The sequence below is a fragment of the Poecilia reticulata genome, linkage group LG14 (genome assembly GCF_000633615.1).
Source record: "Poecilia reticulata strain Guanapo linkage group LG14, Guppy_female_1.0+MT, whole genome shotgun sequence".
Lineage (NCBI taxonomy): Eukaryota > Metazoa > Chordata > Actinopteri > Cyprinodontiformes > Poeciliidae > Poecilia > Poecilia reticulata.
This window is the reverse complement of record NC_024344.1, coordinates 8,815,430-8,840,734: the sequence shown is the minus strand read 5'-3', so window position 1 is coordinate 8,840,734 and position 25,305 is coordinate 8,815,430. Positions and strand designations below refer to the sequence as shown.

The 25,305-nt window shown below is 38.8% G+C and overlaps 1 protein-coding gene across 2 annotated transcripts in view; it reads right to left on the bottom strand.

Annotated features, from left to right (window-relative positions):
- Nucleotides 1-332: 332 nt before the first annotated feature.
- LOC103475709 (androgen receptor) overlaps nucleotides 333-25,305 on the bottom strand; it is a 75,833-nt gene continuing 50,860 nt past the window's right edge. For both annotated transcript variants that reach the window (XM_008427516.2, XM_008427515.2), the window contains 5 exons: nucleotides 18,714-18,992; nucleotides 12,347-12,491; nucleotides 7,207-7,337; nucleotides 4,939-5,090; nucleotides 333-4,667 (listed from right to left, as the gene is read on the bottom strand). In XM_008427516.2, coding sequence (XP_008425738.1) covers nucleotides 4,509-4,667; nucleotides 4,939-5,090; nucleotides 7,207-7,337; nucleotides 12,347-12,491; nucleotides 18,714-18,992 — 866 coding nt within the window. In that variant the 3' untranslated portion in view covers nucleotides 333-4,508. The remainder of the gene's footprint in view (nucleotides 4,668-4,938; nucleotides 5,091-7,206; nucleotides 7,338-12,346; nucleotides 12,492-18,713; nucleotides 18,993-25,305) is intronic.

Here is a 25,305-nt window from a genome sequence, read left to right as displayed (position 1 = left end):
AAAAAAAAAAAACGACGTGAATTCAAACCTGTGGATGAAACAGGAAAAATCACGCCGCCATTTTGGTAGTATTTCAGGTGTTTGGAACAAACAACTAATAAATAGCTATTTATCGATTGATATGAAACGTTTAATCGTGATGTGTTTTCCAGCCATGATTGTAAAGGCGTATCACGCTTTCTGTGTTATTCTTTGATCATGTTTTTATAAACCGTTTTCTTTCACTCATCAGTGTTTGGTCTAYCACATAAAACCACAATAAAATGCACGTCGGACTGTAAGCTGCTGTGTTCCCCGTTGTTGTCTGTGTCAAAACAAACTAAGAGTCCATGTTTCAGAGTCTGACTTCTTTTAATTGACCTCAGAGAGTGATGTAACTTTACATATTAGAAAAAACCACGCATAAAAACACAGGTCACAAAGGATATAAATCATACAAGAGATTTCTTTGAAAAGTGTATGAACACCAGAACACACAATAAAGTGATCAATATATACATTTACTGTAGAATGTACAAAGAGCCTTGTCAATATGCAGTACAGTGGGCACTTACCAGCTAGTCTCTTTTAGAAATTAAAAAATACAAACACYTCCCCGACCCCCTGACTGATAAAACCATGTTTGTATTAAAAGTTTCCACATGCATCCTCAGGACTCGCCTTTGTGTGCAATACACAGTTAATGCCTTCATTTCCCCCCTGTATGATGCATGACAAAGCTGAAACAGGATAAAAGCACAATCATGACAGACGTTTTTTTTCTTTTCTTTTTTTTGTTGTTTTTTTTCTTTTCTTTTCTTTTTTTTTTTTTGCAAAACCCTAACGATATAGTGAAATTCAGGAAACTTTATAAACGGTCGCTTGTCTGTTACTCCGGTTCTGGCATCCCCCCTCCGTTCGACGGATGTTTACCGAACAGCTACGTGTTGAAAAATGTTTCGATCGAACTGTGCTCCTCACCAGCCAATACATTAAGTCACATTTTGATGACATGAAACACATTTGTTTCGAACAGACAAATACGAAAGAAAGACATCGTCCGCTTTGACGCTGAAGTGAACACGGTCCAAAGCAAAAAAAAAAAGGTGAAGCTTGACGTCATCGTCCACCTTCCCGTGTTCTTTTCCCTTCTGCTGAATGTCCCGCACAGAGAACAACGATGACACAACCAGTAATTGCACAATAAATAGATTACTGGAGGGATACCATGTGAATGTCCGTGCATCTGTAAAGCTAAAAGTTACATTTAACGCTTATAAAAACACACAAGGCATGCAACTACCAGCTTAGAAAATGTAAAGTGAATTAATTTACATACTAATAGAACACTGTTGAAGACCACTAAAAACTGCAAAATAAGCTAAATAATTTATGTAATAGAGCAGTTATGACCTGTTACATGTGCAGGTTGATAAATGAAAGCGGTAAAGCTGGATATATTCTCCTGTCTTGGGTTTTAATCATTGTTCTGCACATCAAGATGCACATCAATGAATTTGAATATCATCGAAAAACGATTTATTCCAGTAACTCAGTTTAAAAAAAAGTGAAACGTTTAAGTTCTACCTTCCACTAAACCTTCCATTAACATGCTCGACTGCATGGCCACAACATGAGAGTTTCTCATCGAAAACTTTTTAGATTTGTTTTTTTAAATAGGTCTCGATCAAATGTTTTTGAAATCTATATCTTTTGAATTCTTTAGCAAAAACGACACGTTCAGTAGAATTAACAGAAATATACATATATCTGTAAAATACGACATTTGTTTGGTAATCACTCCTAAATAGAATTATTGACATAAATGCATTTTTCAACCACATTCCTATTGAGATGCACCTTGACCAAGTTGTATATACAAAATGCCTCCCTAAAAGCAACGTAAACATTCACTGTTCACGTTGCTTTTAAATAAAACAAAATGTGAAACCTCGTGATTGTGTTTGACTCCGTGAACCAGTTTTTTCTTTTTTTTTAAGTTGTGTTTGGGATGGCTTATCTTGAGGACATTCCTCTCATTCCGTCTCTCGGTTTTCATCACCAGAGGTTCAGCAGAGCCAGTCAAGGACTTTCACGCTCTTCGTGTGAGACCTTCCAGCTTTCGTTTGGCTTTGGCTTTAGATTTGTTGCTCCAGCTGGGACATCAATGCCTAAATTTCAGATCTTTGGCACTCCTAATTCTTCACTTGTCTGTTCTGGCTGCTACATTTTCAACATGCTGAGTAAATTGCTGCTCACCCCATGTTTTTTTTCAATTTATTTTCTTTATTAAAGCACTGATGGTTTAAAAAAAAAAGAAAAAAGAAAAAAAAAGGTGTGCACGTCATTCTGGGCAAATTCTTATCGCTTTCTTTTGTTTACCCCCTCATTACTTTGTTCTATTGTTTCTTTTTTGTTAAGTTCTGGCTGTGATATCGTTTTGCTAAAAATATCTACTGCTTACAGCTAAAAAGTTACTTACAGTCAGGCATGCACAAAGTGTCAGTTGCGGCAATCGTTGCATCATAACTCGTCTGAAAAGGCTAAAGGTTGTTTAAAAGATGCTCGGTGAGGCTTGAGCTCAAAGTCTGATTAATTTCCTAACGCAAATTTCACAGACTCCAAAAGGGCTGGGGAAACAGTTCTCCAAGAAAAACAGCAATAACCACGCCGTTTCCTGGGTTTGTAGGCCTCCACTGTGTAGCAAAAGGCTGAGTCAGGTGCTGTAATGTAACACGTCGATGCTGAACTCAGGTACATTGTTTGGCATGAGGCTGATCAGAGAGAGAAAGCGAAGCAGCCAGCGGGAGCCCCGAAAAAAAAAAAAAAAATCTGCAAGCTCCCTCCATGTTGTCAGAAACGGGTTTTGCAGGTCGGTTCGCGTCTGCAGGTTTGTCAAGGCTGTGTTTTTGGGCGCAGCGGAGAAATCCAGCTGCGTCAGAGATTCGTCACGTCATAGTAGTGCAATAATTGTTTTTAAACAGTGCAAGATTCCAGCTTATATGTTTATATTTAATTAATGATTTTTCTTCATAACTCTGAAGATGAGAGAGGCTAACTACATACATAAGTCAAAGGCCAGGTAAAGTTGGATGGGTCGTGTTAAACAGTACGGGAAGGATTATTAAAAATAAAAAGATCAAATTGCACACTTGCCTACTTTAAAAAAAAAACAAAAAAAAAAAACAAGGACTAAACAAAACATCCGAAATATCTTTCATTTTATGTCGCAAATTCTGTGGTGGAGGCCACTGAAGCTGTGAATAAATTGGGGCGTTTCCAGGAAATTCTGATTGTTAAAGATATTGCCCTTTCAGAGATAAATAAATGAATCCACAATGAACACCAGACTGCTGGTATGCTGGGATTGGCCAATTAGTTTCAAAAATCCCACAAGGTCGTTCAATCATTTCTACACCCAAATCCGCACCGGCTTTTGATGATTGAGACCCAAAAGTACCGACCACAAAGATGCTACTTTGAAAATTCTAACTCATCCAACATGTTTTCTAACAGTTTTTGTTTCCACAGGATGTCATACATGTTTTCTTAATTAAGTTAAACACTACTTTAAGAGGCTGGGAAACAAAAACAAAAACAACAAACAACAACACAAGTCAAAAAACATGAAAAACCAGTTTTGTTTTGTTTTCTTCAGTCTTCAATAACAGTTGTTGCCATGAGTGATTTCAAATAATTTACGKCAATTTATGAAAACTCCTAAACAATGGCACAGTGTTATTGTTCTTGCTGGGGTAAAAAACTTTGTACACATGGACAAAAAGCCAAACATTGCTGAAGGAGTTCGTATTCCCGTTACGCTATTATTTACGTGGCTTATTAATAATGATGTCAACGTTAAAAACAACCACCAAACAACCACCTTCTGTTAGCAAGAGGATGTCGTAAACGGCACAATCAGCAGTTTTACCGATTACTCCCCACTGTATACGTTTACTTAAATCAAAAGTTTGATTTTTAGTGTGAGATTATGATGCTGTAACAAAAAAATTGATTTAACTTTTTTTCTTTTTTGAACATCTTTACATGGGATTGATGGTTTTACAAATCATAAACTAACAGTTTTTATTTTCTTAAATTATAGGATTAGACTCATGCTCATGATCACAACAACCATGTTGCTGTGTGTGTGTGTGTTTAACCTCATGAATAATCTTCATTTCAAACCAAGCAACTTTCCTCCATCTGTAGAAGACACGCTCTCCATCCAGAAACTGCTGAGCTGTCAGCAGATGAGGCCTTGCAGCTCTTAAGATAAAAGCCTGACCAGTTCTGAATAAAAAATCTTAACTATATATAAAAGGTGTAAAAAACAAAAACAAAACAAAAATAAAAGAAACTTGAGCAATAAAACAGTGTTAACAGGACACGCCTGAAAGCAATCAGACAGACGATGTGGGGAAACAGTTCACAGCCTTTGTTAAAGTTCATGAAGGCAGCACTTAATTCATTTTTAATGAAAAAACAAAACAAAACAAAAACAAAAACAAAACAAAAAACTCGTCCTCCTACTTGTGGAACAAGATCGGCTTGGCCAAACCTGCGAGGATCTTTGGAACGTGCACCGAGATGATCTCCCCGATCATCTCGGGGAAGCTGACCTTCGTGTGAAGCGACTGAGCCTGAACAAACAGGTCAAAGGTAAACTGATGGAGCTTCTTTACAGTCTGAAACAGAAGAGGACAGGCCATCGGTTATGTCATGGCGATGACATTTACTTCGTGTGGCGATGAGTCATTTCAGGTTAACAGATCCTGCTTTATTCACATGTTTTTCATGTGATTCCTCTGCGTCTGCTGCCATAAAGACTTTTAATGTTATTCAGCCACAGCTCTATCCCCCTTGTTTTTACCACCCTTTCACCACAACTCCCTCTATTTATTTATTTATTTATTTATTTATTTGTTTTTTTTCATTTTTCAAGCACTTTTGTCTCACCATTTGGAGAGAGTCTAGGAGTCGCGTCAGCTGGTAGAACCTCTGAGGACAGTTTGTGGTCATCTGGTAATTGATGAGACGATCCAGTTCTTTGATGTAGGTGAGCCGCAATTCGTCAAAGTATTTCTGACTTTTCAAGCCCTCCACCGGAACTGTAAAACCAAAATCAGAGCAACAGCTGCATGTCTGCTTGCTTTTTTATTCTTTTTTTTTTTTTTTTTTTGTCACACTTTAGTGTTTCAGATCAACAAACACGTTTCAATATCATACAAGGAACTCGATTACTGCAAAATAAAGTTCTCAGATGATGATTTTATTAAGTACGGGGCAAGAGATCCAAACCACCGTGACTCTATGTGAGAAAACAACTGTCCTTAACCTTAAAGGTGAATTATGTTGCTTTGGTGAACAAAATAAGTCAGGTCTAGGTCTATTGCTATACAAAATATGTTCATTGTTTTATATTTTTTTTGCACAAAGTCATTCTTAGATGATGAGATTTTAGTCTGTTCATTCCTCACTACTTTGAGCTTCTTTCGGAAAGAATCGTTTTAGGGAGTCCTGTCACTTTAAATCCAAATAAGTCACTGCTGGCCACGCCCCCAACTCAATGTTTACACTTGCAAATGAAAATACCTGCAAACATATGCGCGTTAATACAACTGTACGACTTTGAAAAACCTTAGTGGAGGCTCGTGCACAACCAACAAGAATGCAGCAAGTGGTTTCTGGATGGTAAGTCAACAACAAAACACTTGTTTTTTTTGTTTTGTTTTGTTTTTTTACGGTAGACATTGCACCAGCTGATCAAATGTGCTGGAGCTCATCTTGGGTTGCCAGGTGATGACAAAGCACCGATCCGTTGTGACTTAACATTCGGGTAGTTTTTGAAACAGGCTCATTTTCCAGACACCAAAAAACATTAGTTTATTACCAAAAAATGGCTGGGTGGTTTTGTTAAGTGCTTGGCCCACTTTTAGAAGCAGCTGAGGCCCAAATGGAAGTATGAAGTTATGCAAAATATGATTTTGCAAAATCGATCCTCTTTAAGAACTGGTTGTGCCACCTTTAGAGCCAACAACTGCCGTCAAGCTTTTGTTGCAACTCTCAATGAGTCTTTTGCGTCACCTGGGGGTAATTTTTGTCCAACTCTTCTTTGCCAATTCATTTTAACTCCAACACACTGGGGGGTGTTCCAGCATTAGCAGCTTGTTTGGGGTTTATACTAGAACATCTCAAAGGGATTTAAGTTGGGACTTTGGCTAGGTCATTGAGAGGTAAACTTGGTGAGCTGGTGTGCTTCAGATTATTGTGCGGTAGGGCTTAAGGTCACCAACGAAGATTCTTCTTCAGGGTTTTGTGGCAGAGAGCAGAACCTGTGGTTCCATCGGTTAAGACCAGCAATCCAGACCCTGAAGTTGCAAACCAGCGAAAGATCATAAAATTACAACGGCCATGTTTGGTTCTCAGTATGACATAAAAAAAAATTAACGATAGCCAAACTTTTTGGAAGACTAACACCTTCCAAAAAGTTCTACTTTTGTCTTGTTGGTCTACAGAATATTTTCCGCAAAGTCTTTGGAATCGCTACAGTGTTTTCCGGGATTTATTTTGGTAAATGTCAGACACATCTTTGTGTTCTTTTTTTGTCATCAGTGGTTTTAGGCCACATTTCCACAGAGCTGCTCTACAGTTGAAGTGTAATGTGTTGCAAACCAGCCTCTCATGCACAAGACGCCACTTTATTCTACGCACGATAACAACAAAAACGACAAAAACAATCACGGATAGCATTGTGCTGTGTTGTGCTAACTTAGCCTGCTCAGCTTAGCACAATTTCTGATAAGGAATACATGAGCACTGCGTTCATGGGAGATGAGTTAGTGTTTTCTAAATGAAGTGGAAGCTAGTGAGGTGGACGCTCTGGGTCAAAAGCACGTTGGATGACATGCTAAAATAACAGCACCACATAGTGGCCTGGCATGACAACTACAGCTGGCTCAATGTCTAAACGTGGAACTTGTTCCCAAATCAGCATTCGAAAATACCGGAGGTTTCCAGTCAGCGGTCTCATGTAAACACGGTCTTAGTCTTTGAACTTTCTCAGGGATGTCTTTGTCACCAAATGTCTGCCTTATAGCTGAATCAGGAACATTAAATTAAGACAGCACAACCTACACCTGGGTTATTTTGCAAAATTGAGTTGGATTATATGAGTTTAATAATCAAAAATCCGTAAATGCTATTCCAGTGCACTACAGCACTTACTGATGCTGAAGAGCAGCAAGGCCTTCATGCAGAGGAACTCCTCCTGGGTTATCTGCAGCAGCACAAACTCCTGGGACAGATGTCTCATCCGCATGCAGTGCTCATACATGGTGGAGATCTGCATCCGATGTCTGCAGAAGCAAAGAGGTCAGAATCAGAGGTGTGAACTAATGGAAATGACTCAATTTCCGAGAGGCGAGGACATTTTCTCCGCAACGCCTAACTGCTGACAGGAAAGAGTGTCGGAGGTTACATCCATACCTATCAGGGACTCAGAATCACATTTACAGAAAGAGCTTCCTGCACTGCAATCTTTAACATCTGGGGCAAAAAGTTAAAAACACACAGAGTGCAGCGACACCGTCCCATCACCCGCCTTTGGCTTCGAGTCGAAGAGAAATGACTGAATTTTCAGTGTTCACCTCGCCTCCACAATGAACAAAAGACAAGTTTGTTAGCTTTGCTGAAATGAAATCATTCTGCCTTTATTACAAACTTCATTCACACTTCTCTACTGTGCCGATAAAAGTGAAATGAGTTTGAGTTTATTAATTGGAATAGAAATGTCACCAGAGAAACTTCAGCTGAAAAAAAAAAGAAAAGAAAGAAAGATAAATGTTCTCCGTTGCTCCGAAAACCAATATAGAGTCGCGGGCGAAAGTATTCATACCTTTACAACTTTGTTCCACATTTCGTGATCTCACAGCCTCGAACTTCAGGGAGATTGTGCGCATATACCAACGCACAATCTCACCACTTCCTGTGCAGTCCCATAAAATTAAGACTACGTATCTGTTGTCCTTCCGCTTTACGCAAATTAACAATTTTCTCACTCTCGTCTGACACAATCCAAGCGAGTGGTTGCAATGTGACAAAATGCGAAAAAGGAAAACGTCATGCAGGTGGGTGTAAAGTCCTGAAGTTCCAGTGTTACAGAGCAGACCTGGGCAGCCAGCGAGTTTGCATGAAAGCCACAAAAGACTCAGCAAGTGCAATAAAATGAAAATACTGGACTGTTTAACACACTGAGTTTTATTCCATCTTTGCAGGGGCCTACTTCTGTTGTATTTATTTTATTTAGTGAGCATAAAAGCAAAACCTGTTGAACCATTTTTATTATATTACGGCTATAATTTTTCACATTAGTCTTTTTTAATGGCGACCATAAATAAACAAACCAGGCTATGAAATTCCTGGATTAAAGTGGAGTGACTGAAGTTTAAAGTGGAACCACATACTGTACAGTAAGTGTGTGTTCAGATTAGAATAAGAACATCTGGTTCAGACTAAAAGCTCTTCAACTCTGTCTGAAAAGCCAGATATCTGAGGGGAAACCTCCCACTGAAAAGGCTTCRGTGTTATAAACAATGTGTAAAGAAAAAAAATGGTGGTTTTTATCCAGGTTGATCCGCCCCTCATCAGCTCTTTTCATTTCCACCACTGACTTTTTTTTTTTTTTTTAGCAGCTACATCCCACCGCGCTGCATTCACAATTTTTGTTTCAGATGAACCTGCAAATGCTGTTTCTAAACAGCGTTCACTCTTACTTATAGATTATTAGTATAGATTTCAGATTGTTCCTGTTTAAAATTGCTGAGCAGCTTACAAACACTGATTATAGGTTGGACAGACCTGTCAACACTTCAGAGTGTTTCTTCACTCACTGAAATATATTTATGCGCAATATTTAAATTGTAAAATACTGCTACACTTGGTAGGCTGCTATATATTTGAAGAGCAATGAATTAGTGTCCAGAGACTACAGATGACCGGTAACCTTTAGACTAATTCTGGCGCATTTACAGTTATTAATGTGCATTTTACCTACTAAATAAATTAAATAATAGTTAAACATCTCACATTTATATAAATAAATTTAGCCGGTAGGGTCATCTTTTAAAATGAAATATCCATAAATCTTACAAAAAACAAAAACAAAAAAAAAAACACTACAACAAAAATGTTAAAATGTAAAAATTAAAAAATAATTAAAAAACATCTGAAGCACCTTGGGATCATATTTCAGTAATTAGTCATCTTTGGTACGAAAGAAAGAAGAAAACCCATGTGTGTACTTTTCTCCTGATCTCTTTACAATCCATCTGAAACAACTAAAAGAGGTAAATATGCAAATGGGAAGAGGACCCTATAAAGTTGGACATTATTTGTGGTTCATCAGCTTAACTATATTTCATACTAGCTGTGTCTGAATGCTGCTACTAAATAAAAAAGATTTGTTTTCAGTTGAACTGAAGTGAACAAATGTCAAAAAGACTCAAGCAAAATTTGTCAAAACCTTTTTTTATTGAATTTTTAAAAAACTTTTTTAAGAGTGCGACTGAGAATCCCTGTAAAAGAGGAACACCACATCTAATTCTAGATTTACTAATGCAACTATGCATTTATAATCCCACTACAATGTTGTTCGATTGGTTAATCTTAAACAACTGTAGATTATAATCTGACTCAAAAACGTTACGTTTCAGATGTTACAGCGTCTTATTCATAAATACAAATCCACACTGAAGAAAAATCTGGCACCTTGCATTCGAACATTAAACAGAACCTGAGCTGAAATGCAGAAGCAGARAGTTTGAAAAAAATAAAAATAAAAACTCATTATTGAAAAGCTCGTTGAATCACCTTAAGCAGCTGACGCTGTTCGTAACCATCTTCTGCGTGACCTTATCAGTCTCTCACATGCTGTGAGGGGATTTCTGGACCTGTGTGCAGTGCCCTCTGGGTTCATTAAGGTTTGTCACAGCTTGTCAATGACAGCTCATTAAGGTCCAGGCCAATAGCCAACTGTCTAACACGCTAATGAACATCTTAATCTATTATTTGCTGTTTAGGTTTGGCTTTAGTGCGGCATAAAATAATAACGGCCAACGCTGTCTTTTGTTATGTAAATTGTAAAACTATATTTTCTACTGAAGCTCCCAGTAAATTCTCACATTTCCTGCTGTTTGGCCGATTGAATAGCATCATTAAGACACGTTGAGGCATTTTGAAGCTGTGCTAGAAAACGGTTAATAAGAAACATTTGTGGTTGTACAGTATAACACGTATTATCTGTTTCTTAAAAAGCAAAACATCCCTCGATCTTCTTTTTTTCATTTTGTCAATTTATAGCCACTAACCTTATATTTTAGCATASACTACAAACGCACTGATYTGTAGTTTATGATTATACAAAATGCAGCTGACACAAGGAAAATAAATGGACATTTCAACATTTCACAAATTCCTGAATGTAGCATCCCCACTGTGAGAATCTGTGGCGACGCTCAAAGTGCTGCTTGAAGATGTTCTTGTCATGATTTGTGTGTTTGGGTTTTGGTTTGTGGTTTTTGTTATGGGTTATTTTAAGTTTGTAGTTCTGTATTATTTGTTGTTTCTGGTAGGTCTGTTTTTACAAGTTATTCTGGTGTCACCCTTCCTGAATAATTTCTCTAGGTTGTTCCTGTTGGTGTAAGTTTATTGAAGTTTAAGTCTTTTCATATTCTACAAGTATTTTTTTATTTTTTTTTACACCTTGCTCATCGGGTTTTGTCACCCTGGTTCGTAGTTTTTATTCTTCATCTTATTTTTTGTTTGTTTCTCTTTGGACTATTCTTGTCTTGTTCTTGTATCAGTGTTTTGGTTTTATCTTTATTATCCATTCTCATTAGCTCCATTTGTGCTATTGGTGTTCATTTCTYTATCTACTATGTGTTTTTATGTKCCTTATGTTTGGTTTTATAGTGTTGCACTTCTCGTGTATTTGGATTTTCTGATCTTTTTAGTCCCCTATTTTACRAAACTTGGGTAACACTTTATTTGAAGGGGGTGAATAAGACTGACATGACACTGTCATAAACATGACATAACACATGTCATGAACATGAATAAGCCTTCATGAATATTTATGACTGTTGTCATAAAGCATCATTTGGTAAATTATGACACTTTTAATACAAAGTTGACAWTATTCAAAATGTCTTTGTTATGACAACTTGACATTAACCAATAAATCATTACTGATATAAATTTGTTCTAAAAGTATTACTGATTGCACTTTAAAAATTAGGTAACTTTATGTTATTAAAGCTAAAGTTTAAACAGTAATGATTTCTTGGTTAATGTCAAGTTGTCATAACAAAGACATTTTGAATAATGTCGACTTTGTATTAAAAGTGTCATAATTTACCAAATAACGCTTTATGACAACAGTCATAAATATTCATGAAGGCTTATTCATGTTCATGACAAGAGTTATGTCATGTTTATGACAGTGTCATGTCAGGCTTATTCACCCTCCTTCAAATAAAGTGTTACCAAAACTTGTGTTTTTATAAAATAAATCATCCTAATGGCACACTTCAACGTTTGTCTGCACATTGGCTTCTCAAGAACCCCCATGACAGTTCTCTATATAATCCTGTTGCTGTCGAGCTATTTTGCAATAATTTAATTTGCAGGATGTGCAAAACTACTAAAAAAAAAAAAACCCAGAAGATCTTCCTCAGCAAGAAGAAAAACACATTATTGACTCGGGGGAATAGAAATGCACCACACACTTTTCAGATTTTATTAGTACAAAAATGTGAAAACCATGTGTTATATTTCTTCCAGTTCACTACTATGCATTACTTTGTGTTAGTTCACTGCAAAAGTTCCTCTAAAATACATTGACGTTTGTGTTCAGAATGTGAGTAAATGTTGAAAAGTACAATTATGATTACTTTTGCAAGGCAATGTGAATGTACAGTTAAATTAATGACTATATTTCCAGCGGTGTGCTATAATGGAGCAACACACCAAACACACCTCAACACTTTTTCTTGAGATAGTTCAATCTGATTCAGCACAAAGCCATGAGTCTTACTACTGAAAAATGTTCCTGACTTTAATTTCTCAGCAACAAAAGAACACAAAGAAAAGGCAAATTGGTTCCACATGATTGTAAGAGGGAAAAAAGCCCCTCCTGCTTTACGCTGTCAACACCTGGAAGCCTTTGTGTTTGTATGCGAGCAGAAAAATCAATTTACAGAAAGAGATCGGGGAAGAGGAGAATAACGGAGAATAACCAATGTGAGCGATCACTAAACACAGCGAAAATTTCCAAGGGAAGAACTGAGATATCCAGAGAGATACGTACTCGTTAAAGACGAGGTCCGGCGCAAAGTAAAGCATCCTGCCGTTGACGTTCTTGTAGGACCTCCATACCAGGGCAAAGACCATCACCCCCATCCATGACTGCTGGATGACAGTCATCTGGTCGTCCACGTGGAGATTCCTGAAACCTAAAGACGAATATTACAAATGATAATTGTTCCTGATCATTAGAAGAACATTGCTCACCAACGTTGCTAAAACATGTTGCAATACATTCAGAGTCAACACACCAAATATTGAAGAAAAAGTGAAAATCATAATTGGTTTTAATAAAAATATTGCTAAAGATGTAATATGTAACTTTTAGAAATAATATTTTTAACTATCTGTTAAAGCTGTCACCATGTTGTTACAGTCTATGAGAGAGATAATCTGTAAAAAGATACATGTCCTCCACCTCCTCCCTTAGCTACTGTTGCTGTTTGGAGAAAAGCCCCGCTCCCGACCACAAACAACCAATCAGAGCCAGGAGGAGGGTCTTAGCACTGTCAACTAACCTCATGTACTCGCTGCTAAATGTGCTAAATGCGCTGCTAAATGGCAGAAAAACAACTTATCCTAACAGGAAAACTCTTTATCTGCCATTATCTGTGGTCATGCTAACTAGCCCAGCATTTATGACAGGCTATGTTAGCTGCAGTGTAACAGAGCTGAAAGGGGGGATGAGTAGCGGCACACCAGATTGTGATTGACAACGCTAAGATCCTCCTCCTGGCTCTGATTGGTTGTTTCTAGTTAGCACTGGGAACACTGGCAGAAAGCAGAGGAGCTCAGTTTTTTCACAGATTTTTTCATAACATACTGTTAAGACATAGTAACAGTTTCAACAAATATGTAAAAAAAATAAAAATAAAAGTTACAAACTGCAGCTTTAAATCTTGTTTTTATGCCTTCTACCTGTCAAATAAATTCAAACCCAGTTACACCTATAAAACTATTTTAACTGATTACTTAACGATTTATTAATTTCCTAAACACTGCAAAAAAAGAGGAAAAAAAAACCCCAAACTCCTCTGGGGTTGCATTTTGAGGCTGTAAGATTTAAACTTCTTCATTTGTATCTCTTGGCACCAACAGGTTGCATGGCATCTTAACACTTTGGCTGATGAAAATGTTACCATCATTTGTCTCAGATTTTAGTACGTTAGTGTCACGTCTTCTTTTCTGCATAAATTAGCTATGAAATCTGGGCAAGTTTGCTTGGACCGCTCGCCTGTTGCCTCCAACAAATGGAGACGGTTTTGGACGAACACAAGACTGAGAGAAGAAAAGGAGAAGAGTGGGGGGAAAAGGAAGGAAAAAGGAGAAAAAATTAAAATTGGAAGCCCCCACATACCAGCTTCATCTCACAGGATACTGAGAGGCTAAGGAAATCTTTATAATACTTGTAAACTCAAAGGAGCAACTACACGTCTGGCCAAGAATCCCCCACCCACGACTCCGGAGGCTCATACAGGTCATTGTTACGGTGCTTTGCAAAAGTATTCATTCTTCTTGAAATTTTTCTCATGTTGGCATGTTTTAAAAGCACATCTCCGTTTATTTTATTGGGATGTTATGTGTTAAACTAGCACAAAGAAGGGCATAAATATGGATTTATTTTCCAGCCTTCTGATAAGTCTAAATAAAAACGCTTTGTTGACAAAGGGAGGCTGAAAGCACGCATGGCATACAAATTTGTATTCGTATAGACTTCTGAAAGCAATTTTCCTTCCACTTCCCACCTATACACCACTCTATGTGGGTCTGTCACATAAAAATTTGACAGAATACATTAATGTTAGTGGTTGCAATTTGCTAAAATGTAAGAAATACTCCGGCAAGGTCAACAGCTTTCATGTCATGGCAGATCAAGCACTGACAAAGGCGGCCTGTGTCACCCCGCTCTGCGGATTGGTCCAGTATATTGGGCTTGTTCGTCTTAATGCTTTGATTTGATTCACTCCATTCGTCCTCATGACTATGACTGCAATCTAACAAAGCAGCTGAGTTCTGTGACAAACACTCCTGCCACCCGACGTCTGCAAGCTAGCAGACGTCCGGCACAAAGGCATACAGCCTGGTGGAAAGCAAAACTCTGTTAAAATTAATCAGTTTCATCAATAAGTGACATATGGCAACTTCTCGGTTCCACAGTGTATATTCTGTCAATATGACAAACTTTAAAATAACTGAACTTTGTCTGCTGTCCGGCATTCAGTGATGATTATATCTGATCCAAATCAGGCAGAAATTCTGTTAACACTGTTCATATATTAATAYAATACAATAGCTTCAACAAATGTTAAAGTGTTACTACTCTTAGCTGAAAAAACTGTTCATTCTCACTGTTGCTGGCATGATATGACAAATTCACAGTTTGTAGCAAAACAACATAACTATAAATAATATGTTGAATATGGATAGCATGAGCCAGTTGCACCACAATAGTAAGCTAGCTTTAACATAACTCATTTAGTTGGCACCCTGTGGGGTTTACTGGGTAGGGCACGCAATTAAAAACATAAACATGCCACACAGAGGAGAAAACGCTGTAAAATGTAAGATCGTTGTTCCAGAAGGAGGTAAATAGGAAACATGGGAACAAAACAAAAAACATCGTTAAATGTAATAAAAATGGTGATTATTCCTGAACTACACATTGCTGCAAACATTTGGCTTCCTGTAAAATACACGAGCGAGTAGAATCTATAAGGCTGTTGTTGCGTTTACACATTTCAGCACGAATGTTTCACATGTTGCGCTATTAAATAAATGGCAAAAGTACATGATATTTTAGTTTGGTGGTTTGGTTTTTACAAGGACCTAGAGAGGTGGTTTTTGTGGCATCTAGAGCTCAGTGTGTTCCCTGTTACCAGTGTATGCCTGCACAACGATAAGGGTTCCCCTACTGTCTAAAGCATGCACRAAACTTCTGTAAGGCGGTCATTGCGGTTTATTATTGTGGCGGCAGGATATACGGGTCCTGTATGCTACACGGTGGAGCATTGTGGCAGCAAATCCGTGGTGCGCCATGCATACTGCTTTGAGCATTGTGCTTAGTCACTGCTTTGGCTGCAGCCACAAAGATCTCATGAAGCAGCAGCAGGAAAAAAAAAACTAAAACAAAACAAAAAAAAAAACAAAACAAAAAAATCCACAACATAATCCTACTAAACATTGGACCATGATCAGTCACCTAGCAAATGGAGAATGGTATTGGCTGAGTGCGCAGCACTAAATTGTGCACAGCCTGTTAAACAGCAGGWAGGGGTGAGTTTTTCAGGTTCCAGTTTGAATACAAAATGGGTTTTTGTGCTATCAGCAAGGAGGTCTRGGAATGTATCTAGCAGGAGGGATGAGGACAAAGGGAAGGAGGGAGACAAAGGTCAATTACTGGGTCTGGGCTTTCAGTGGAATGAAGACGCCGTCCTGCATCTTTAGGATGAGCCACTGGCTCAGCACACTTGAACGGCTCAAACGGCTGAATTGGCTCCTCAGAAGGCAGCCGAGGGCCCCGTCCCAATACTCGCACTTCCACACTCGTGTCCTTCACAGACTCGTTCCCGCTGAAGGGTTTGAGTGTGTGTTGTGTCCCGATTCTCCGGAATTATCTTTAGCCCCGCCCCCTTCGCACACTTGACCCACACTTCGGCTAAGCATCCAGGTGGACTTYGATGMRGKKTGTTACYCACAACTCATCACAACATGTGACGTTTTGAATTATGGCAATGTTCAAACAAGCCGCGTTTGTCAGTTTTCATATTCAAATAATTTCCATTTGACTCTACTGTGTGAATACTATCRAATTTTAATCCGTATTCAACACATTTGAACAGCCAAATATTTCCTGCATTTACTTTGGAAAGCAAAAATATCTATATTTACTATATTTTAAAAAATKTAACTTGTGGTAGTAGCATTTTTAGCAGTACAAATACCAAATCAGCGACCACACCCGCCATTTTGAATGTCGCAGTTAAGACGCAGAGGCGCGAGTCGACGACGCAACCCCTACTGTCCCAATTTGCTCATTTTTGCACGCTTGTAATCTGAGCACTCGATGTGCACTTGGAGGGAGGACGCATTTCACAGAGGGCCATAGRGTGCAGTGTGAGTACTGGGACCAGGCCAAGTTCTTCAGAGCTCTTATATTGACCTCATTATTTGACAATGGTGTTTTGMAGCAAAGACTGATCTAAAAATGTCAAGATAGCAGCCTTCGAGGTCTGGAGTTCGGCGCACGTGGCACATGGGGAGAAGTGCACACCTCACCAAAGTGTGCAAGAGTGCAGGTACGTCTGGGTTTTTCCGGGTTGCAGTTTTAATGCAAACCGTATCGGTCACACTGCCAGAGAGAAGTCTTATCAGTGTAATTAGTGAAGAGGAATGAAGAGGAGGAGGAGAAAGGGGGAAAATGTCCAAGAATAATTTTACACTAATTGCATCATGACTCATGAAAACTTATTTCAGGACCCGCAACTTATTTCAGGATCCGCAACCTCGATGAATTTAGTTCGCATTGATCACTGGGAGCGCACAAGACTAGCAGCGAATGCTGAATATAACGCCCCTGCCCTCTCTGGACAGGGTAACGTTTTTGCACAGAGCACAGCTCTTTGTACTGAAAACCCTTGACCTGGGTACCATCATACTGCAGATTAATAATAAAAAAAACACTGTTTCTCACAGCTGCAACTGATTGTGCAGGTGCAGAGCCCAACTCAAATATATAAGAAAAGACTGAACGTTGTGAGAAAAGCTTCCCAGTGCTGATGTGATCCGATTGCAGTAGTGATGCAGCCAGAAAAGCAGCAGGAAAAAAAACCCCCTGTAATCTAAGAGTGCAGCAGCCTCTTGATACGTCTACACTCGTGTGATTTTGTTTATGACGCGCTCGYTCTGTTTTCTGCCATGATCCATGCTGCTTACTACTTACTCTCCTTCCCACTCCTGCTGATTGCTCGTTGTCATCACCTGCGCTGCTCCCCATTTAAACACCTGTTCTTCATCTACTTGCTGTGAGGTTGTCTGATCCTCTTTCACAGCCTTCTAGCTTTATTTCATGAACTGTGGTCAAGTTTATACGATCAATAACCTGCCTGTGTGTTTGTCTAGTCTGTACAAGTTTGTGAGTGCAGTTTTTTTTTTAACCTCTGTAGCTGTCTGACCTGACCATGACCCTGCTTCAAGCCAATCATATTCTGTATTTTTTTTCCCCCCCCTGTCTGTCTGAGAACCTCTGGACAGTTTATGGATGACATCTTTTTTAAATTGTGGATGCTATATCCTCTGTTTCCAGCAAACATCTGAGAGGTTCGCAAGGCCAAACCACTCACAAATCTGCCAGTCCTGCAAGAAGCTGGATTTCTGGAGGCTGTGGATCCCAAGCTGCTGGTAAATCTAATTTTTTTTTGTTTGCTTCCTGGTACTCTTCCAATCACATCACTCAACTCTGTTTCCGTTTTCCAGACCATCCAGCGTAAACAGATCTAAGCAGCACTAAATAAACTACTCAAATAAATCTGTTTGAACTGTTACTTTGTCTTGGCTGTGTGTTGGTTTCTGGCTCTTAGTTTGCTAAGATTGAGTTTTAATATTTTCATAGGTGTTTTATATTCCATGTCAACCTGTAGATGAAAGCTGTGGTTTTTGTCAGTTACAAATTAACCTCCTTCCAAATTTGTCATGATCAATAAAGTATATTTAAATAGTTTTTTTTAAGGTTCCAGAGACCATGAAGCATTCTTGAGGTGTTTTCACACCTGATAGTCCGGGTAGACTTGGTTAGATCGGGATGAAAGTTGCAATATTTGCTACATTTTCAGCTGGTGTGGTTCACTACAATTCTGCACAATCTCTGTCTAAACAAATTTTAAAAACCTGTTCACCTCCTCGCCTGTGGTGGCGCTGCGCCAAGAACTACAGAAGAAAACGACACGAAAACCTTCAAAGACCAGCACAACTTCCTCCTCCGCGTAATGTAAACATAAATGGAGTAGTGTCAGATTTGAGAAGTTGTAGGGTTTCTCTTTTGTTCCTGGTAAAAATAAACAACCCATTTTTCCCTGTAGTGCTAGACTTGCACATATAGTCTGCTTCCTGCTTTTGGAGCGGTTTCCGGTCCACCTGCATTCACAGAGCTCACTTCAACCAAATGASACCCAGGTTTTTAGGTGGACCAGAGTTCGCTTTTTTTTTTTTGGTCCGCATTAGAGTTTGTGCATTCATACCTCCCCAAATGAACCAGACTTTGTAGACCAGAGTTTGATTAAACTGAGCTAAGTGGGGCTGATGTGAATGCACTCTTAGTCCTGTTTCAAGGATTCTAATCCGTTTGTGACGTCTGTGTGTTTGTTCTGGTGTCCTACCTGGTAGGCCTTTAGCCCATTTGACCACTTTGACCAGTTGTCTCTCTCCCAGCTCATTTAGGCTGGTGAGCAGGCCAGCAGCTGAGTCTGGTTGGCCACAGTCGTGTCCAGCATTCACCACCTCAGGCTCGATGGACTCAAGGATGTTCAGGAAGACCATCTGGGAGTTCAAGCTCGGACCCGACTTAGGAGACATGTTGTGGGGTACTTCTGGTGCTTCCTGTCCAGGACGTTCTTCTTCTGGGTTCTTYTGTTGTCCAATCTTCTTCAGTTTGCGTGCTACGAGTAGAAAAAGAATAGTCAATAGTTTCTCATGGTTTGTTTTTTTCTTTCATGTTTTCTTAATGTCATGTTATATTTTATGCCTCTACATGTCTATTGTTCTTGTTACTTGCTCTTCCCTCACCATCTGTTTTCATATAAGGCTTCTAGTCTGAATTATAAAKGTTTTAGCTCTAGTCTGAGCATGAGAAGAAATTAAGAGAAATTTTAACTCGACTGCTTCATAATTRGCTTAATTTACAAAATATGGTCAKGATGGGACATTAGTTTTGGCTTGTGAAGATTTGAAATTTATTTTCAATATAAATGTAGTTGTTCTGCRAAAGTCTCAGTGGCTTGTTGAGTTTGTTTGGCAAAACCAAATGCAGCGCTCGCCAACAGCTGATATACAAGATATATTACTGTGACATACCATGCGCTGCAGAGACAGAGACTGTCATACAGCAACAGTTCTCACTGTTCATTTGAAAAGGCATCAATCACAGCATTAATCAAATCACGGAGCTAAAGTCACAAAAGCAGCCAAGTTGTCCGTTAACTCTGGAGGAGTTGCAAGGGCAAGAATCATTTGGCACAACTTCAGGAAGTTAACCTGTGGCAAAACAAGGCAGAGTGTTTCTTCACTAAGTTAGCCATTACGGTCCAGAGCAATTCATTGGTAGAAATTACAGAGAGCTCTTCTTTCTGTCTTCTAGCAAATAAACTTCGAAGTGTGTAATCTGCTTGACAGAAATCCAACGGAAATTTCAAGGCAAGACAAGAACGTTTGCTGACAATTTTTATTCAATCTGGCAGCTTGAGCTGCTTTGTGTACAGTTTAACTCTATTTGCAAAACACAYAACCAGCATTTTTACCTGCTACAGTTGCTGCTTCTATACCAGCATCAGGTTCTTTGTTCCGCTAGCTTGTTTGGTCGACCTTTGTTGGGTTTGGGTTCGTTTTGAGATGTTTCGCTGTGGTTTTGATATTAAATCACAGTTTGCATCCATATCCTGCCTCCTGCACATCTGGGTTTTGGTCCTATGTTCTTTTAATCGTGACAAACTATGTTCCCAATGAGWGGGGTTTATTATTTTTTAAAAAAGAACAATCAATTTTCTTGAACAATCCGCAGTCCGGGCCCAGTAATATGTTTTCAAGTAATGAATCATATCTCATTGGATAGAAACCTCTCTGAACAGCTGAGCCTCATCTGTTGGAAGAGGCAGCATCATCATGTCGATCCGCTCTAACAAAGAGAGGGATAAATTATATTTGTGAACAGCCTGCTTTATCAACACAACTTAGAGCACTTCAGGTTGACATTTTTGTTTCTTTGTTCCTTGGACTAAATGTATCCAGGGCTTGGGAAAACAATGCGACTCTTGCTTGCGTAAAATAAATCTCCCCGTTTTCTACATCGAGTGATGATGAAGAATCAAATTCTCCTCCAAAAAGAATTTAGAACATCCGGCAGCAGCTGCTCCAAATGGCGTCCAGTACTTAAGAACCAAATTGGAGAGCRATTTTTATTTGGATAAAGCAGACAGCCGCGCGATATGAGCAATGCGAACGGAGCAGAATACGACGCTAAGCATCTGCCAGCGCTATTTTACAGCAAAGTTTTCACAACTTACAATCACTCACTTCATGCACTCTGTGACAGTTTTGTTTCCAAAAGTTACAACTGCGGACATATTCGGCATCTGTCTTGCTTTTATGTCTTTCTCTCGTTTTTTTTTTTTTCCCCGAATAAACAAGAATTACAGGAAAATACAAATTGTCACCAAGTCCCAGAGGAAAATAAAGAACAAGTGCTTCTGTTGTATTGCTATTTTGGAGTCCAACTAGCACAGAGAAAAAGGTCGTAACCCACTGATCTAATTCAAAGACAATAAATCTGTTGAACTATTAAGAACAAAGATAATAATAGACATATTACATAAGAAGCGGAAAATTGCTTCTTTGTTAAAAAGCAAATGCGGTGAATGAGGGTAAAAAAAAAAACAACCTTTAATTGTCATGCAATTCTTCTGGCAGACAATGTGAGAAATGTCTCATTATAAAACTGTAGCCTGACTCTGTTCACTTTGATAAATATTGAACTGCRAGGTTTAGACACGACTTAAATCTTTCTGAAGGAAAATTGCAGATTATTTAGGATTTCCGTTTCTTATCTCTGATCCAGTAACAAACATTTCAGGTGCAAACAGTTAATTAAAATCTCCCGGCTTTCCTTTCCTCAGTTTTGACAGACAGGTTTATGATCTTTGCAGAGCGCAGCGTGAATCGGTTGGGTTGAACTAACCTTCAGCGCTCCATAGTTGAGATGAAGCCAATATAAACACACACACACACAGGGATACAGGAGGGACTGGTTAAAGAAAAGAGCTGTCTTTTTTTTTTTTTCTTTTAATGCAAATTCAGTGCAAAAGTTAAATTACAGATACCAGATGTTATCGGCTGTCAGACTTACAAGGTGGTCTCTAAACGGAAAAGAAAACCTCGCTCTGGAGTCAGATTCATCGTGGACAGCTTAAATGCCCAGTGAGGGAACTGCAGAGTGATCCATTACAAGCTCAATTTGCTGCAAAATCAAATACCACATGTAAGATTTATCTCCAATTTTCTCCTCAGTGGCTGCAAATTTTCTGTGCCTTTACCAGTCTCATCATGATTATAATCAACATCTTTATCATATCAGTTTTTTTTAGTTTTTTTTTAGAATGATTGACTGCACAAGAAAAAAAAAGAAAAAACAAAACAAACAAAAAAAAAACACACCATAAGTTAAGTACCACGTCCATCTACTGAAATGCCTCTGTGTGACCTTAACTCTCGCTTTGGTGTCCAAGTTCTAGACATCATTATCGTATTATTTTGGCAATGAAAATTGGTTCCCTGCGTACAGTGGTGAGCCTGAAAGTCTGTTAGAGAAAATGAGGAACAGGAGAGGTCAGAAGTAATACTCAGATTCCCCTTTTACCACGCAAGATCTCGTGGTGCGATATCTTGAGACCTTAAAGCAACCTCGATATTTCTTCTACAAATGAACCCTGCCTCAAAGTGCTGTCCAGTAGCTGTAGGCATATGACGACCTCTGGTGAAACAAATGTAAACTTTTATTTGGAACTCGGGATATAGAGATGAGYGTTTAATGTCTGACATGCTTATGACTATTATCCTGAAGTCAGAAAGAAAGAAGCTCTTGAGTTRCAGAATGACCAGCGGCTGTTCAGCTGTGTGGCTAACAACACCCAGAGACAAAAACTAAAGCATGTGCCCGACTCCCCGCCACTTTTAAAACATTTATCTTGCAATATTTTGGTAGACAAAAGAATCGGCAACAAAATGGCCAATAAAATAGCCCCGCCTTCGTACTTTGCTGTAAGCGAGTGAGTTTTTTACTTAGAAGAAAAATATTACACTTAAATTTCACTTGCGTAAGAAAGATGCCTCATGCTTGAAAAACCATTCTCTCTCAGTTTGACCCCCATGAAAACTGGTAATGTCACCCTGGGAAAAAAACCCATGCCGTCAATGAGAAGTTCTTTAAGCTCCTAATTTCCTCAAACCTTGACCTGTTAGCTGTCCTAACCCTTGACACAATATGGGAATCGCTTTAAACGCCTGTCTTCATATTTTGATGTGCCCATCGCCCTGGAACTGGAAAAAGTTTCATCACACCACATGACACTTTTCAATTGCTCCAAATGCCAACAGCTATGCTCCGTAGCTAATGGATACCGTTTTAATTACCCTTACCAAAAGGGATTTTCTCAAGGCCAAGCAGCCAGTCAGTGCCAGTAAAATGAGTTCTTGCCAGATTCTACGTGTGAAAATGCTAATACGTTCGCTCTTAGGCACTTCTGTTGAGTTTAATGTGTTTCATTCCCCCCAAACTTTTCCAACGGTGGCCGAGATTTATTTGATTCAGACCACATTACGTCCCCCAAGACAGTAATTGACTCAACTTATTGAACTATTAATAATGTGCTGATCAGACACCCACATTCAGCTTACAAAATTGTCTTAGTTGTTTTGTTTGCTCCATCCAGATTGGTGGTCTTGCTACAACTACAGTCCTCAAGTGCCGGTGTCCTGCAACTTTCAAACGTTCTCTGCTTCAGCACAACTGGCTCCAATATCAGCTCATTAGCAGAGCTCTGTAGAGCTGAACTGCATGCTAGCGAGGCAGATTTGCCATTTCACTCAACCATGTAGGGCAGGGGACACATATAAAAGTTGCAGGACTCTGGCCCTGGGGTACAGCAGTTTGAGACCACGGATTCAGATCAATGACTTGGTCATTTGGAAATAGTTGTTGCTAAGTGCAGCATAATCCTCTCTAATTGGGATGACTCTTGCTGAGTGTGTGGAGTAGTTGTCTTATAATCCAAAAAATGTGGATTTGATTCTAGATTCTTCCTGCTGCATGTCGACGTGGCCCTGGGCAAGCCATTTAACCCCCAAATTGTCTACTGATCTGTGTAATGGTGCAAAAAGGTAATTACAATTTACTGTTGCCGTAGCATGACTAGAAGATCGCTTTAAAAAATTCTAATTTAATCATCTTAGCTACTAGTCCTATTTGTTTTCTTAACTGCAGGTTGAGATTTATTTATTTTTGTTCTWTTTGTGACTATGCAGTTTATTGTACTTTATATATCTGTTGGACATGCTGTATAAAATGCAATAATAATAATAATAATTAATTACAGAAATAATCTTATTAATAKCTTCTAAAAACAGGCAGAAAATGCAGTTTAATTATGTTCTTCCRACTCATTGAAAACGGATGTTGGTAAAGTTGTGTAAAATCTTTTAAAATAAATTCCTATGTTACTGCAGTTGGGTAATTTCACGCAAAAATCTGATAACTTGTGTGAAGAAATTGTTGTTTTTAAATCGTCCCAGTCTCCTACAGTTCATAAGAAGCAGACAGAGAGACAGATCTTTGACCTTTCACCTTTACACAATCTCTTCAGTCCAAACTCTTTGCCACACAAGGCAAAATCGTCAAGGGAAAAGCACGCACAGCGCACAAAAAATKTGCATTTYTGATTTCACTAAATATGCAAAAACTATTCAATTTYGCATGTTTTACTGCGTTGTCAGCAACATGAAAGGGCGTAGGTCGCTTTTTATTTTTTAAAGTGGCTTTCTTTCTTCGACCAGGTTTTAAGAAGACTTTTATGCATCTATTTGAAAGCCTTGGATTTATTGAACATTTCGACAGAATTTTTTTCAGGTTTCTACCTGTCTCTTGTGCAGGCAAAATTCATACCGATTTATGATTTGTAGTTGCAGGCCGCAAAAAAAAAACTCCTTCCGAGGGCCTCAAATGGCATCCAGACTACACTTTGGACACCTCTGCTTTAGATCATCCAGAGTCCTGTCTGACATTCTTTTCCCTTTAGTTCACCCCACAGGTTTTCCTTAGGAGTTAGATCTCGGGATTAAGACAGAAAGGGGAGAAAGTTAATTTTGTGTCTGGTGAACCTGCACCCAAAAGCTGGATTCTGCTAATTCTTTGCACACATTTCTACCAAGAGGTGAGCATACCGTAGACTTTACCTGATGTCTTGCTTTAACTTCACCTCCGCTACATTTTAAGAAAAAAAAAATAACATCATCAAAAATGATGCATTAACGTGCTTTGCTTTTATAGGATAAATAATTTTCCACCTCATCATTTTTATTTCGCAACATTATCTTGAGTTTGAAGGAATGCAAAGGAAAAACTTTCCAGACCTGCTTGCAGACGTTTGATSMATCTCACCCCCTTTCTCCTTTCAGAAGGCCTCCGTTTTTTTTCTTCTTCTTCTTCAGATTAACATCTGTCATGTTTATCTATCAGACTGCAACCCCACTCACTTCATTCAGTCAAAGAGCCACATATGAGAGTAACAGTTGCACTTAAAAGAAGAAAATAAAAACTCCCACAATCCAAATTTTATACTGCCACAAAGTGATTCTTCTTGTCAAGTTCAGAGGTTTTCCTCCTGCATCATTGATGGTTGAACAACTTGTTGCCAGCTCCAACATCTGCTGTACATTTCCAACGGGAGGGTCTTTTAATATTGCTCCTGATTTATCTCCCTTTAGCTGGATGGCTTTTGGTCATTTCTCAAATGTAAGACACCGTCTATGATGACAGTAAATTGCTTTGACATGTTGCTTTTATATTGACTGCAGATGTCTCCATGTGGCATTCTTTTAACAATGACAGGCGGTGTCGCATATGCATTATCCTCAATGATCAAACGGCATAATGGAAACAAATAAATAAATGGGACAGTTACAAGAGGGCTTTGAGAACGAAGCGGA